This window comes from Gallinula chloropus (genome assembly GCF_964237585.1).
Source record: "Gallinula chloropus genome assembly, contig: HAP1_SCAFFOLD_203, whole genome shotgun sequence".
In the NCBI taxonomy this organism is placed as follows: Eukaryota; Metazoa; Chordata; class Aves; order Gruiformes; family Rallidae; genus Gallinula; species Gallinula chloropus.
In genome coordinates this window covers 14091-30519 of record NW_028168536.1, presented here as the reverse complement: position 1 = coordinate 30519, position 16429 = coordinate 14091, and the positions used below count along the sequence as shown (strand labels likewise).

At 54.8% G+C, this 16429-nt stretch overlaps 2 protein-coding genes across 2 annotated transcripts; both read right to left on the bottom strand.

Moving 5' to 3' along the window:
• Positions 1-725: 725 nt before the first annotated feature.
• Positions 726-7244, bottom strand: LOC311204384 (hydrocephalus-inducing protein homolog; the record flags this gene model as incomplete). The annotated part of the gene is made up of 7 exons (XM_084280816.1): positions 726-812; positions 1735-1888; positions 3973-4196; positions 4483-4601; positions 5643-5742; positions 6604-6679; positions 7222-7244. The coding sequence occupies 7 exons, from the start codon at positions 7242-7244 to the stop codon at positions 726-728; spliced, it is 783 nt and encodes a 260-aa protein (XP_084136942.1).
• Positions 7245-12400: 5156 nt separating this feature from the next.
• LOC311204383 (hydrocephalus-inducing protein homolog) lies at positions 12401-16114 on the bottom strand (the record flags this gene model as incomplete). The annotated part of the gene is made up of 4 exons (XM_084280815.1): positions 12401-12449; positions 13501-13700; positions 15729-15851; positions 16040-16114. The coding sequence occupies 4 exons, from the start codon at positions 16112-16114 to the stop codon at positions 12401-12403; spliced, it is 447 nt and encodes a 148-aa protein (XP_084136941.1).
• Between the last annotated feature and the right edge of the window lie 315 nt (positions 16115-16429).

The window sequence follows — 16429 nt, the reverse complement described above, 5'->3', positions numbered from 1 at the left end:
CACCTGACCATAGGGCACAGGATGCTCAGCGGATGGTTCTGGAAACAAACCGATGCCCCTTCACAAACATCCCGGACCAACCCAGACAACACAAGTGCATCTATCTGCCTCCCATCACTAAAGCCCCCCCGGACCCTCCCCACCAGTGAAGCTTCAGCTCCATCTGCTGAAGCACGGCCGGACGGATTCTCCCCACACCTTGATATTCCTGGATCCCAGGGCGCGGATGGTCCCGCTGCAAGGCTTGATGGTAAATTCGGACGGCCTGATGGAACCTTCAACTCCCCATCTCCAGGGCTCAGGATCGTTGTTCGACAGCCAAGCAGCACTGGTAACGCTGGGCCCTCCCGAGCCGTCCCCGGGGATGCGAAGGTGGAAAGTCATGGGCACCAAGGAGGTGTTTTTGAGGCGACAGGACAAGGTGTGAGGGAAGCCTGGGGAAGAGACACACAGAGGGATTTATGCCCCCGTTATCCCACCATTCCTGGGCTGAACAGCCTCTCACGGTAAAACTGCGCCTGGACTTTGGCTCTCTTCAATCTCAACTGCAGCTAATTGAGAAGCCCAGCAAGGAATTAATTGCCATGGAAGCTCTGTGCCAGGCTGGTGATGGAGATCCCTCCTTGGCAGCTCTGATGCCCAAAGCCATCAGTTTTTCTCTCTCAGCTGCCCCGACACCAGCACCGGTTACGTCTCACGTAAGAGTGAGCAGCCAGACAGAGCATTTACTCCCAGAATCGGATCCGTAAAACTCCCCATGAACACCCCCCGTGGTTTGCAATACGGAAGAGCAGGTTGGCACCAAGGAGAAGCTGCAGTAAAAGCAGGGATGGATGAAATGGGGAGCTACAGCCCGATGCAAAGCCCTCTGATGCAGTTTTGTTAGCTGGAGCCTTACGGCATCTCCTGTTTCAGGGTGACCAGATGGAGCACGTGAAGGTTTGCAGCCCACTTGGCAGGAGCTGAGCCTGACACTGGCTGAGAAATCAGCAGAAGCCGTGTCTCACCTTCCCTAACGAACGGCGACGTCTCATTACTGCTCAAAAAGCTCTGACACCAGCTTTCCCTGCCGCACCAGTGGCATAACCCCACTCAGTGGGGATGTTCTGCAGAGGCAGGAGACCAGCCCAGGAGAAGACATCTGGTTTGGCTGGCCCATCTCGATAATGGCCCTTCCATCAATCCACAACTGATTTCCCATTAAAAACTTCACCTCATCTCAGTAAAAAGCCTTTTGTGAGGCAGAGATGGAGAACCAGAACCTGCATTTCAATGGAGCTCTGGATGCTCAGCCACCAGCGCTGCTGGCTCAGCAGAACTGGGCTTTTGGGGTGGTGGGACACAGGGAAGGAGCTCTGCGCAGAGCTATGGCTTGGGCATATTATGGGGTAGGTGATAACAAGGTGCCCTCCCAGCACTAATTAACATTTCACACTAAGGCTCAGGGGACTGAATGGCTCCTGTCCTCCCAACATTTATCCAGAGCAGCTTCAGGCTGGTTCACAGCTCCATCACCCTTCTCCCCCTCCAACGTCTCCCTTTTCCCCCAACCCCAGCGTCGCCCTTCTCCCCCTCCCAGGCACCGCCCTTCTTTCCCCCGCCAGCATCACCCTTTTTTCCCCATCTCCCATTCCCGGGGCATTTCAGGGACTGATACCCTCGCGGCCATTCTGCTGCCAAGGGTATCAGTCCTGCTTTGAACACCCTGAAGGCTGCTGCTGCAGAGGAACACACATTCTGGGTGCTCTGAGGTTCCAAGCGCCCTGTTTCGGTAACGCATGGACCTCTCGGCCCGCGGTCCAAGCCCAGGGCGCACTCACCGAAGGAGACGTCACCGAAGCAGAGGGCAGGCACATCGAAGTGGAGCGTTGGTCCAATGACGCAGCCACTGTGAGGACAGACAGACAAGGCACTGGCTGAGTTAGAGAACTGCAGAGCTTTCAGCTCTCCCTGCTGCTCGGGCGGGTAAGAGCCGGTGTCAGAACCACGGCGGGTTTCAAACCAGCCCCTCACACCCTTGCCCTCATTCAAGGGGACAGGAGGTGGCCAGCAGCTATCAGATGGGGCTTAGGGCACAGTGTCAGGCAGGATAGGGCAAAGCTATGCCCCCAAGTTGGCTCAATGAGGGGCCCCAAACAAGCGATGGCTCCGTGACTCAGTTTCCCCATCTCTAACGCATGGGTAGAGATGCCCACACAAAAGCGGACTCAATGGAGTAACCCTCCTCAGGTTCCCTTCGTCTCAGCTGGAGCCAGCGTTTCCATTGAGTGGCTGAGCGTCTTCTCAGGAGATCTGGATCCACACAATTATCAGAATCCTAGGGAGCGCACAGACACCCACCAACCACAACAAGATCACCAACAATTCTACACAGGAATGTATCAGCTTCTCACTGCTGACACAGCCAAGAACAACACATCTTAAACCAAACACGGGGCCCTGAACCCACCACACCTCCTCTCCGGTCCCTAAAATCAGCTCCAAACTCTGAAACTCGCCATCACTGCCTGAAATCGGCCCTTGGAGCCACACACCATTCATGAATTCACCTCATGGCTGATGCCACCCGAGCCCAGCTCCACCTGGGGGGGAAACGCGGATGTTTTGGGAACGATCACATCTATGGCAGCATTAGTGGACTCGGGGGTTCTTGCTGAGTGGGAAGGATAACAACTGCTCAAACACTCATCCTCATTCCCTTCTTCATAGCCCAGTATCCCACCAGCCAGCTCACATCCAAATGGGAGTTGTTCTCCGCATGGGACTCAATCCAGCATTCAAAGCCTCCCGAGGAGCGGGGCGCTCAGCTCGAGCGGGTGGGTGGGTGTCTTGAAGCTCCAGTTGGTCACACCGACTCCCCGCTCTCTCTTCAAGCAATAAACTTCTTGTTCTGTTTTTACCGGTTTCTCTTGCCTCACTGGCAAAACCCACTGCAGATTCCTTTCATTTCTTGGCTACCTTGATCTAGCAGGAGGCTGCTGGCCAAGGAGGCACAGCCAGCCCCACATCTTGCCTGCCTACACCACACTATCCCAACAGCCCATGGTTATGACCCACTGGGACAAGTTTATCCGCTGCTGAGAGCCTGAGAAAGGAGCTTTGACTCTCTTAGCAGCCTTTTCTCTTTCCCCTCCTCGGCTTGGTGCACATTATCTTCTGCACCAGCACCGGCCCACAGGATGATGCCCGAGTTCTTGCTGCAGAGAGCTCCCAGGCTCCTGCATCGGCGCTTTTCCAGCTGCAGAAAGGAGGCAGCACAGCACTCGCTGCACAGGAGCTGGGAGGACACCTTGTCCCAACACAGGAGTGCGAGGGATGACACTGAGCCTGCTGCTACCCAGGTTGGGTGGATTCTTAACAGAGGATTATAAAACACAAAATCACCCAGGCTGGCCTGTTGCTCAAGGGTCTCCAAAGTGCTTTTGGCCTCGCTGTGCCTTCACGTGGGACATCACAGACCCATCCCAGACCCATCTACAGCCCATCACACGCCTGCCGCAACCCAAAGGGGGAAGGAGCTACCAGCTCCTGGTACCCACCCTGGGCAGCAGGCATCTCCACACCTTTCCAGTTAAACTTTTCCCAGCATGGGTAGTCACTTCCAGACCCAGGATCATCACACTGGGGTGTCAAAGGGTCACGATAGGAACCTGTCGCTGCCAAACTCCGTGCCAAGAGTGTCCTGGAAAGCTCCACCAAGAAGGCCAAGGTACTTCCCACAGGCACCCAAGTCTTTCAGAGTTAAACAGGGTATATTGAGGGCATAGGAAGGAAGGTCATCACCCCTGGGTTGCAAGGTTCAAACTGGAGCCAAGGTTAAAGGCTCTCAGCTCTTAACCTAGCATCCCCATGCCAAGACCTCCCACAACACCTTTTTCTCTCTGCTTCACCAGAAAATGAGGCAGGTGGGAGATCACTACCCAGAGATAACTCCAGAGGTGCCCACCAAGCTCCTGTAACCTCCCCACTCACCTGATAGACAAGGTCACGGGCTCAGGGGATCCATTCACATTGAACTTGAATTCTTCTGTGAACTTCCCCAGGATGGTGGAACTGAAGGAGATCTGGATGACCTGGAGATCGTCTGGCAAAATCTCCCCCTCGCTGGGGAGAAAGGTGAAGCAGGAGCCCAGAGCTGTAGCTGGAGGAACCAAGCTGAAGGCAGCTTGGATGAGTCCTTTGTTAAACAGCACCACCTGCAGCAGGAAGGCAAAATGGAAACACAGAAGGACATTTCCTTTAGAGAAGACCCATTTGCTTTCTAATTCAACAATGAACACCTGCAAGGCAGAAGGCAAAGGAAATACAACGGGACAAGTTCTGCCTTTGGGTTTTTTCCAGGCAAAGCAGTGATAACTCCATAGAACCTCTGCCTTTGTCCAGCTGGCACAGAACTGCCCTGCTCACAACTCCTGAGCTGCCAGAAATCCCACAAGGAGCCAGCAGGCTCCAGCCCAAGCCCTGCTAGCTCTCACAGCTCACCTCGTACTTGTGTGCTGCTCCCATGAAGACATCCCCGATGTCCAGACGCTCAAAGCTGGAGCGCAGCTGAGGCCCTATGCCTTCCCCTTGGATGCACAGGGGCAGCCTGGTCTCACGGCCTGGGGAGAGAATTCAATGTCAGAACAGCAATTCCCTCTGATCCCGCATTTTCCAGGCTCTAGCCTCCGACTTGGGGCTGGCAGAGATCAGCCCAGGAAGATCCAGGGAAAGGTACAGGACCCTTCCCTTGGCAGATATGCCTTTGGGCTGCTTTCTCCTTTCTGACCAAACCCTTGGGCTGCTTTCTAATTGAGCCATCACTTTGCACCCTGAAACAATCACACAATCATTAAGGCTGGAAAGGACCTCCAAGATCATCCAGCCCAACCATCCCCCCACCACCTCTATTACTCACTAAACCATGTCCCTAAGTACCTCATCCAACCTTTCCTGAGGGACGGTGACTCCACCACCTCCCTGGGCAGCCCCTTCCAATGCCCAACCGCTCTTTCGGAGAAGAAATTTCTCCTCCTTTCTAACCCGAACCTCCCCTGGCACAACTTGCAGCCATTCCCTCTCGTCCTCTCGCTACTTAGCTGTGAGAAGAGGCTGAGCCCCAGCTCCCCACAGCCTCCTTTCAGGGAGCTAGAGAGAGCAATAACGTCTCCCCTCCGCCTCCTCTTCTCCAGGCTGAACGCCCCCAGCTCCCTCAGCCGCTCCTCAGAGGATTTGCCCTCCAGCCCCTTCCCCAGCCCCACTGCCCTTCTCTAGACACGCTCCAGGACCTCCATGTCCTTCTTGGAGTCAGGTGCCCAAACTGAACACAGGATTTGGGGTGATGCTGAGTTTCCAACGCCACCTCTGAATCTCTTCCCATGTGCTAAGATGAGCTTTGAAATCCACTCAAGGAAGGTGTAAAGCTCAGGAAAACACAACCCAAGACAAAAATCTGCTGTTTATACTGATGCAGCTCAGCACCACCTGCACCCAACATACAGCTCCACACCTGGGTGCTCCAGGGCTCGCCACCTGCAGCAGCATCTAACCACCACAGGGCTTTAGGATGTCTAGGGAGAAGCAACTCCCCAAATTCCCACCATAATACCTCAGCCAGGCTCCTCCCCACCACGGGCAAGAGCAGGAGGGGACAGGAGCCATACCTGAGATGTCGCAGTAGAACTTTTGTTGATACACTCTGGCTTCTTCAGGCTTAAAGGTCACACTAATTTCAGCTGAACAATTTGGCCAAATCTCTCCCTCCTAAAACAGAAGCAGACAGCAAACCATTTATCTTCAAACGTCACATCCTTTCGTTCCAACCGTGGCCCCATGAGCCGATATTTAGAGCACCAGGGAAGAGGAAAGAGCCAGTAACACTGATCAACAATATTTATAAGGGAGTTTGGAAGCAGCTACGAAAAACTTTCCCAGTCCCTGACCTTTACTGGCACCTGGGAGAGGCATTTTCTTAAATTAGGGCTATAGCGGAGCAACCAGCCCAGCTCACACTCCAGCGAGTCCAGCAGGATCGCTTCAGAGGTGCCGGCCAGTCACGGACTCACAGACCGTTAGGAGCTGAAAGGGACCTCGAAAGCTCATCCAGTCCCACCCCCTGCCAGAGCAGGGTCACACATGGTAAATCCTACAGGAATGCATCCAGGGGGGCTTCAATGTCTCCAGAGAAGGAGACTCCCCAGCCTCTCTGGGCAGCCTGTTCCAGGGCTCCATCACCCTCACAGTGACAAAGTTCCGGGGGCTGAATTTGCCCTCCTTCCCACAGAGGAGCGCTTCGCTCTTCGGGTCAGCATCTCAACTGACATGGTCCCACACCCTGCGTTAGCCCTGTGCAAGGTGTGCCTTTACATGTAAGGCTCCATCCCTCTGAACGTGGTCAGGACACTTGGGCAGCTCTTCATTTATAGCCCTGGGAGCAAAGCCCAGCTTTAGGCTCCCGGTGCCCATCACGAGTTGGGAAACGCTTTTTGCCACCAGCTCTCCCGGCCCCACCAGAAACCCAATGTTTCCTCCCAGCACATCAAGCAGGGATCTGCTGAGTGACCTCATTCAGGGAGCAAGAGGAGGAGGAAGAAGAGAAAGGGAGCTTTCAAAGCTCTCACTTACCGCTGGCTCAATGCTGAAGATCCCGTCGGAGGAAAGCAGGGATTCTCCTTGCACCTTGGCACTCTGGTCGGGGATGCTGCAGAAGAGGAGGCGGGAAAGGTGATCTTGCGTCCTGGGGTCTTACACAAGTGAGCAGCCCTCAGGAGAGCGACCTAGCTCAAAGCTGCTGCCACAACCAATGGGGAATCCATCTCCATCCTCAAACTGGCTTCTCCTACCCCCAGGATGCTCAGGGGAGGCAGAGGAGGATGAGGAGCACCAGGGCAGCGTATCACCAGGCAGGGCATCAGACCCCTGCTCTGGGCTGCAGGTTCCCAGCATCACTGTCTTCTCTTCCCTTTCAGACCCGCAGGTGTAAGGAACAACCACAGCCCCTCTGCTCCCCACCCCGCCTCCACCAGAGGATCCCAGGGCTCCGGCATTCAGGCACCACAGCATCCCAGTGAAATCAGTGGGTAGGTGCAGAAATACAGAGGCTGTGAGAAAGGAAGCCTAACATCACCTGATGAAGACGTCAGGACTGGCACCTCTGAGCCCAAACCCTTCAGCCTGGCCCTGAACCACCTGCTTTTTTCCTTTTCCCCTTCTCCTCAGAGCTCTGACACAGTTAATCCTCACTTGGGAGTAGTTGCCAAAATCATCCCGGACTTGAAGGATGACAAGCCAGAGATGGGAAGGGAGCAGAACTTCCGAGCGGGTGCACTGCTGTCCCCCTTCACGCTCCAGTCCCACAGCCACGAGGAACCAGCAGCTGACAACTCAGGGAGGGGGGAAGCAGACGGCTCCGTATGCAGCACATCGAGGCCGCGGGGTAGAAACCACACGGCGATCGTCACCCAGCTCAATTCAAACACAACTGGAAAGGAAACGCAGTCCTGGCCGTTCCTGGCTGCACACAGACAGAGCCTGGGGCGAGTGCCCTCACCAGCACCAAAACTCCTTGCGTTGGCCAGCTCCCCGTAGAGCGCAAGGGCAGACGTTCCTCCACGGCTGACCTGCAACGCTGCACGTTTAGCGGGGGCTGCCAGCCCGAGATGAGCGACCCTCAACTCAACCTCCATCAGCAGACAGGAATTCCACCCTTACATCCCAGAGAGTCCTGCAGGACAAACCCCTGGACAGAGCTTCCAATGACCCAGCTCTTCTTGGGGCACAAACTGGGGTCCTGTGTTGCTTTCTCCCATGAAAACATCCTCCCTGATCCAAGACCTCAACAGCTCCTCTGACAGCAGGTCAGCGGCCCTGGAGCTACGACCATCCCCAAACATCCTGGGAAGTGTCTAGGGGACAAGCTGGCAGGAGATCAAATCTAATTGGGGAAAAAGATGGCTTCTGAGGGGCAGAGCATCACTCAGGGCCCAGTCTGAGACAGGCAGGTGGGGAGAGGGGGCACTTCCCTGGACTATTCCTTTACCAAGAGGAGGTCATGAGGTTTTCTTTTAACACACTGAGCTCACACACAAGTCACACACTGTGCAATTAAAAAGAGGTAACAGTGGAAAACTACTTTTGGCCTTCAAGGCATTTCTCACCTAATTCCCTTCACCTTTATTTGCTCAGAAGCCCTCACAAAGCCTCCAGTTTGTGGCAGGTTCCTCATCAGCTCCTGCATCCACCCCACTCTGAGAAAGGATTCCCAAATCACCCAAGCTTTGAAGTGCAATCTCCCACCCATCATTCCACCTCCCAGGCTCGGAGTGTGTCTCTGCCACCTGAGAGAGGCCTTTCAAAGCTTCCCCAAAGACGTCCTTTGAAGATCCAGCCCCATCTCTCACCACCATGAAGACAGGGGGTTCTGAAGCCCAAATGCACTTCCAAGTCCCATGCTGCCCTACCTTCCTTCCCTGCAGACCCTTCCACCTACAAACTCTCCCCAGGCTCGAAGGAAAGGCAGAAACACCCCATGCTGGAAACCTGGACAGCCCAAACCTATTCAGGAGATGGCCTCATCCTCCTGGGCCAATGAAGCTTCACAGACTCTCTGCAGCCCGGGAGACACTGGCTCGCAGCAGTCTGCAGCTCCCACAAACACCAGAGCTCGCTCTCAGAGGAAATCCACTCACTGCAATCAAGCTTTCCTCCCCAAAACATCACCCTCAGCCAGAGGGTGGATGGAACTGGGATGGGAAGCACCCAGCTCCATTACCCTAAAGCCCAGGGACACCCACCCTGATGCTGTGGATGGCTGACTTGTCCTAAAAGCACCAACCCCCCTCGAGGCCAGACGGTAGCGTTCCCCTTGGGCAGGGTACCTAACCAAAGGCATCTTTGAAACGGACCTTCTCTCCCGCTGATCCTCCTCCTCCTGCGTGCCACAAGCCTTCCACTGGAAGCGGGCGATGATGTCACTGCGGTTGTGGATGGCCACGCATCTGCGCTTCGACAGCGTGAGGTAGGTCTTCTCAATGGTCACAGGCTCCTCATCCAGACAGATGTTGACATCTACAGCCACTCCATGAAGGTGTGTGTTCATGTCTTCACCTGGAAGAAAGCAAAGGGGACTCTTTACTCCTCTCACTTGCCGATGGAAGTACGAGGAACGCAGCGAGCCTCAGCTCACAGAAGAAAGGGCTACAGCTTTTATTACCCCTCATTCCCAGGGGAGTCCCACCTCAGCCACAGCTCACACGGCATCTCCTCCAGGCCCACCACAAGTGTCAAGTCTCTCCCAGTCTCTCACTGATCCCCCCCAAAAGATGCCTGCAGCGTGTGGGCCAGAAAAGAAGGTGGCAGAGCAAGGAGCAAAGCGACAGCCCATGGCAGGATGGGATGCAGACAAGAGCTTCCCTGTGTTGTAGAAGCAGTGCCCGTACTCCTGGATCAGGACAGTCTGAAGAGCTGCCACTTCAATCCACCCAATATCGGGCAGAGGGAGAACTGTGACTTCCTCTACATTTGCTCAAGCAGGGACAGGGACAGGCTTGTCCCAGTTGCAGCAAACATTAAGCATCACTGCAGAAACCCAACCCCATGTAAGCTGGGGAGGAACCAGCTGCTTCAGTGAGAACAAGACTCAGGTTTTCCAAGCAAGCCATGAAGATCCTGACAGAAGCTGTTTAACATCTCACCTTCTCCTTGAGGTTTTCCCCCCCTCAACTTGTTCTTAAAGCCACCTAGGAAGCTGATGGCACTTCGGTGGCACCTCGGACCCTCGTAAAGATTTCCTACCTGTCTCTTCCTGACAAATCCCAGGAGCCCCCATGTCCTGGCTGCTTTAGTCCTGATGTTGTCAAGAGTGGGATTTAGAGGGCGGCGTAGAAAAAGGGGCTGGAGCAAGACCACGGGGAAGCGGCATATGGGACAGAGGTGTGTAAGGGACAGTGGGCATGTGACAGCATCCCATAGAGACACACACCCCCCCACACACACGTTGCGCTTACAGGACCAAATCCAGCACTGGTTCGGAATGGAACATCACACGCGCGTACGCACGCGGTCGCCCAGATTCAAGGTTCATCCTTCCTCCACCCAGCAGCTCCCAGGAAAACAGATTCCCAAAGCATTCTCCTTCCTGTTGAGGGGGATGCACTCTAACAGCCCCGAAACACCAGCTGGTTTTCACTTTTCTTGGAGGTAAAGCTGGGGGATAGCACCCAGCAAGGGAATTTGGGTGCTTGGGACAATAGGCAATGATGGCAGATGACTGTCACAGGGGTGTGGGGTGGTGGCCACCATGCTGACAGCAGGGAACGCCCAGGGATGGGCCAGGACACCAGACAGACAGAATAAGGACAGACTCAGCCTTTGCCCTTCTAAGCACCAAAATGCACAGAGGTTTTGAAACAAAAGGGTTTACAAGTAGATTGCAAAGGAAGTTCAGCCTTGTTCTGCTTTGAAGGACGCAGACCTGCAGATAGGACACTCACCTGTGTCGTAGTGAACTATCAGGGAACCGCAATAATCCCCAGACTTCAGCGGGTGGAAGTCCACTCTTACTTGCATGGCCTCACCGATGCCGAGCGTACCGCTGGAGCGATCGACAGAGAAAGGGCTGCAACAGAGACACACACACTCATCAGGACTGTGGTGGGAGCTCTGGGGGCTCTTTTGCAGTCTAGTTCCCGGCAGCTCGCTTGTGTGAGGAGCAAACAAGCAGCTGGCAGCAGCAACCCAGAACACAGGGGGTCAGAAACACGGCTGGCTACCCTCGCTCTCCGAAGTCCAGAGGGTATGAAATGACGTCATCCCCCCCAGATTCTGCAGCCAGGCTCCAGTCTGGACCATACCATCAGAGAATGGGTTTTGAAGAGCCCAGAGCAGGTAAGAGGTGTTTGCATGCACAGCTTGACCCTGATGTCCCTGGGACATCCGGTTTTTTTCTGCCACCTATAAACCTGCTACTCCTGAAAGACAGGAGAGAAGGTTTGGAGGGGGATTAATAGCTCCTTTTCTTCTGGCATGCTTTTACTACATCCAGCTGTCCGCTTGCTTTGTTGCACAATGTCTGAAGTTTCGCAGGGCCTGATCTCCCAGCAGCACCTTGCAGTCCCCAACTCCTATAACCTCATCTAGGCACACCAACCCAGGAGACTCCTTCACACCAGGACCTGCTGAAATCTTGCCCATTACGGCCCTTCAGCAAGAGAGCAACACTAGACCTGTAAGCACTCTGATAATTATCTACCTTGGTATTTAGGGCTTGCTTACTCTCACCAGGGGTCAAGCTTCCCCATCTTGACAGAAGTGGGCTCAAGTTATGTCCCACGAGGATACCAAGGGCCATCATACTCCTGACATAATGCAGAAAGGCAGCTGACAAGTGAAAGAAGCTGGCAAGTCTGTGACACAGGCCCTCAAAGCACCACGTTGGCTTCTCTCCTGCAGCCACATGCTCAGTAAACACAGCGTGCAAGGAGGCTGCACTATACTGCGAGTCCCGGGCTACCTTCATCTTCTAACAGCCAAGCTTTCTTTGGTCTACTGCTGCCTTAATTGGCATCCTAAAACCAGTTGAGTTGGGGAGAACCTAGTTCATTAAAAGCTACCTCCAGCCCCAAGGCAGACAGCAAAGTTACTCGGGACTGAAATGCCCCACCCTGTCCACCCAGACCTACAGCAGGGAAAACCCCACCAAACCCAAAGGCTTAACCTTTGCACATGCTACTTTGTGGCAGCAGTAGAACAGCCAAAGTCAAGCAGCATAACCATCCCAGCAAACCCAGTCCCTCAGGACAAAGCATCCCAGACTGCACTGAAAAATCCCAGGTACACTCAGCACCTCCCAAGCCCAACCTTCCCTTCCCCCCTTTTCCTGCACCTCCGCCCTAATTTCAGAACCTCGGGTGGTCTTTGTGCATCCCCACACCTCCCTGTAGTGTATGGGTACCACAGAGGATCGCTGAGCGCTCTGCCTTGGAGGATCATCTCCCGAGCTTTCCGAGCTGGGTGGGGACACTCCTAGAGGGATCTAATCCCAGACCGACCCTCTCTGTCCCTGGAGCACAGCAGAGCACAACGTCCATCGCCGCAGGAAAAGGCAGCGCTGTGCCTTGTCTGCTCCCAGACACCATTTTCATCTTAAACCTATTGGAATGACATTTCTCTCTGCCAATGTCACGGAGAAGAAACTCATTCTCCTGCCTGAACCACAAGAGCAATGGGAAGAGACTTACTGGATTTAGCCTCCTGGGATTTTTATTCCCAAGCGCTGCGGTTAGGGGCTGGGCACGGCCCTGCTGCGGAGGGAGGGCAGGCACAGAGCACACTGAAGAATGGGCAGTGCTGGGGGGGCTGGCTGGGGTTTTTTCATGAAAAAGCAGTCAAATCATGGCCAAAATGCGACCACGTTTTCTGGAAGCTATCGAAGATGCTGAATTGGCCCCACACATTCACTGACGAGCTCCTCTCTGGAGCAAAAAGCAGAACAGAAAACAGCCAAGTCCTCGGACAAACGATGACCGGGCAGGGAACATCACCAGGATGTGACCAGATGCACGAGCTGAGCTCTCAGTACTGTGAGGAACAGTTAAGGATGGGAGATGGGCTGCAAAAGCACCCTAATGGGGAGAGCAGAAAGTTCTACGCTTGGTGCCAGGGAAGGGAACCCAGAGAGGGGAGGCAAAGACAAGTGGCACAAGCAGGACAGCAGACTGGGCAACGGTGGCACCTGAGCTGGTTTGTGAATGGGCAAGAGCCTGAGTTTGCTCAGGCCAGAAAAGAGAAGTTGCATCAACTAAACCACAAGTTCAACCTGCACAGATAAAACATAGAGGATACAGGCCCATCAGCTGGCCTCTACATGCTCAGATGAATCTCTCATTCCCTTCTACCCCACTGCTGTCCTCCTCCTCTCTCACATGTGCCTGTACCTGTGTTGTGGCTTTGCATGGCTGGGTTCTGCTGGAGAAGGGGGAGATCTGCAGGGGTGGCTTCTGCAAGAAGCAACCAGAAGCTCTCTGAAGCCCCACGGAGCAAACCCCAGCCAACTCAAGGCTGGAGTCGCTGCTGACCAAGGCCGAGCCCATCAGGGATGGTCACAGTGCCTCAGAATCACAGTTAGAGGGAAAAAAACCACCAAGAAGCTGCTTTTTGCCCCCAGAGACAGGAGTGAGATGATGTGAGGAACTGTGCAGACACCAAGGCCAGGGAAGAAGGAGCAGGGAGGGATGATGAGGTGTTTCAGGCACCACAGAGAAAGATTCCCCTGCAGTCTGTGGGGAAGACCATGGTGAAGCAGGCTGTCCCCCTGCAGCTCATGGATGGCAGGGAGCAGAGATCCCATCTATAGCTGTGGAGGATCCCACGCTGCAGTGCCTGGAGGCACCTGAAGGACACTGTGACTCTGGGGGAAGCCCGTGTCGGAGCAAGCTCCTGGCAGTGAAACTTGCTGCTCTAGAGCTCTAGAAGAAAAACACCCACACACACCTTTTGTTGGGCAAATGAAGTGAGGTCCCTTACCTCTGAGTGCTGATGGAGTAGCGGGCCTCCCAGTTACCAATGTTGCGAACCAGCAGAGTCTTCTGGCTGCTGTACTTGACTGGACAGGTGGAGAAGTCCAGGTGGAGGGGGAAGCCCAGGACCGCCCGGGCACCAATACCTCGGATCCGCACAATGAAGTGTCCCCTGTCTGTGACACAGGTGATCGGCTGGGAGTAATCCTGAGGGGAAGGAACAAATCACGGTACGTTCAGTCCCTGGAGGAAGGAAAACCGCTGCTTCCCACCACTAACAGGAGCCTTTGGGAATGGAACAGCACTTCTTTCTGTAACGACCTTTCCCTCCAGCAGCACCACTGGGACAGGGCTGGTACCCTGCAGAGAGGAAACCCCCCTGCTGATCCAGCTGCCTCCTCAGTGAGCTGGCAGAACCAGACCAAGTCACCTGATAGCTTGAAGCCGAACCACCACAACAGAGTAATCCCACGGAAGGGATTGCAGCAGATCAAGGACCTGCTTCCAGCACCGCTCCGCACCCGGTTATGCCGCGGCACCAACTCCATCCCAGTGACCCCACTTGAAGCTTGGTGGGGGATGCTCAGGTACACTGTTGGATGGACTTTGCCACCAGCCGTTGGTGAAATCACAGAATCACAAGGTTGGAGAAGACCTTTAAGATCATCGAGTCCAACTGTTCCTGTCCTGTGCTAAACCATATCCCATAGTACCTGATCTGCCCTTTTTTCAAACACACCCAGGGACGGTGACTCAACCCCCTCCCTGGCAGCCTGTCCCAGGCCCTCACAACTCCTTACCGAGATGACTCTTTTAACATCAAGGGAGGCAGAGATTTCCTACCCCTTTCCACAGCATCGCAAGGACAAGGCTGGGGACACCCATCCTCCCAAAGCTGATCCACCTCCCCAGCCCCGAGTCGGCTCTGCTCCATACCCAAGCTATTCCTGAGAGATTCCTGACAGGTACTGAAGGGCACCAACAATTCCAGCCCTGCCCTCGGCGCAGCCTCTTCCAGCTCCTCCCAGGCCCTGAGAGCTCTCGCTGCACATCTAACCTCTGACTTCCCTTTCACCTCAGCCCAGCCCTGGGGGAGGCAGGGGACAGCTCTGCTCTCTCTGCTGCACACTGTGGCACAGCCGATGCCTTGCTAACGCCTCTGAAGTTTCCAGAAGGGACTGGGTGCCTTCCTGAAGCTGGTGCTCTCAGGCCCACAGGCGGGAGGCACGGGGACAGCCCTACCAGAGCCAAGCATGCTATTCCCAGCCCTGGGCTGGTTCAGCAAGGAGCCAGACAGCCATTGCCCTGTCCCCCAGGCAGAGGCATTCCTCAGAGATAAGTCCTCACAGCCTCGTCTCCCCTCTTCCAGCTGCACTGTGCCCACCCGAAAGACAGAGGCAGGTCTCCCACTTGTCCCCAGACACCATGGTGACACTGCAGCCAGTAGCTGCAGCTCGCTGCCAGTTCTGCCTGCACTCATCTGACACGTTCCCAACCTCCCGTGCTGTCCCAGGCAATCCCTCACCCGTTCCTTACGGGTCTCTCACTGTCCCCCCCAGTAACCCCCTGTCTGGGTGGTGTCATACCCACTGGTCCTGTGGAAGCAGCAGCTTTAAGCACCCATCCAAGCAAGTGTTACTCCAGATAAAACACATCCCCCCCACTCTGCCCAGGGGGACTTCCCTGGCAAGACCCTGAAGCCTGCAACCCTCACACCCTTCTGAAGGCTCACGCTCCTCCTTCCAAGCCAAAGCATTAACAAATCGGCTTCATTAAGCCCTGAGCAGGTACCGCAGGGTCTACGGCCTTCCAAGGTCCACTCTGCCACTGCTGAGGGTGTCACGGCCCTGAGGGTTTGCTGTGACTACACCAAAGCAAGGAAGGAGGAGGTTAGTTCAGAGGGAGGATGGAAAATGGCAAGCTCCTGCCCTTGTGTCCCACCCCAGCCTTCCCCCAGTACCATCCCTTTGGTGATAGCAACTCAACTCCAGCAGAACTCGGTCGGGGGTTATTGATCCTGGATTAGCACCAGATGTTGCTTCAACATCGTCCCGGGGGGAAATATGTTTTCCCTTTTCCCCAACAGAAGGAACTGGACCAGCAGCAGCGGTTTCAAAGGACAGCGGGACCTTGTCACCGAGGTATTTAGAGAAGCTGGGGGCAAGCCTGCCACCAGCACACACCTCCTTCAAACATCACATCAAACGGCAAGGAAAAGGGCAGGAAAAGGTCTACCTCATCACAGGAGCTTTCACTCGTATCTAGAGGCGGGAGAATCCGGGACCGCCTCAGCTCCCGGGTGCTGGCCATCCTCTGCGCCTTGGTGACAGACTTCTCCAGGAAGGCAGAGGGTGTCCACTGAAACACAAAACACCAACAAGAGCTGCAGAAACACCTCTCTTCAGAAAGGCTTTTCTTGTTCAAGCGCCACTGATAAACCATTTGTCACCACAGCCACTAGGATAGTCCTGGAAGTCCCCAAAGTTCCCCGCTGAAATATTTAACATCAGTCAATGAATGATGGAGAGCGGAACACGTGCTCTAACCAAGCGGCTCTGTCCCCTGCGCTTCTCCTTCGTCCTCTCATGTGACACGTTTGAGGATTTCTGCTCTTTGGGCATTTGTTTCCCCTTTAGCTTTGCAGGATTCAGGCAGTGACCTTTGAAAGGAGTGGGGAGGAGTCATCAGAAACCCCCTAACTCCATCCTCGCACAATGCTCACAACCAGCCGGCGTGTGGAGATGTCACTGCCGGCTGAATCACAGGAGAGCAGAAAAGCAGCGCTGTGCCAAGACCGAGGTGGAGCTGGCTGGGTCCAAGCTTTAGTTATCTTTTTAATTAGCCCTTGTTTTCTCTCTGTTCTGGCCTCACAGCCCCCTCCACAGAAGCATACAGAGATACCACCTCCATGAGGTTACCTCCAGGAAAGGGAGCCT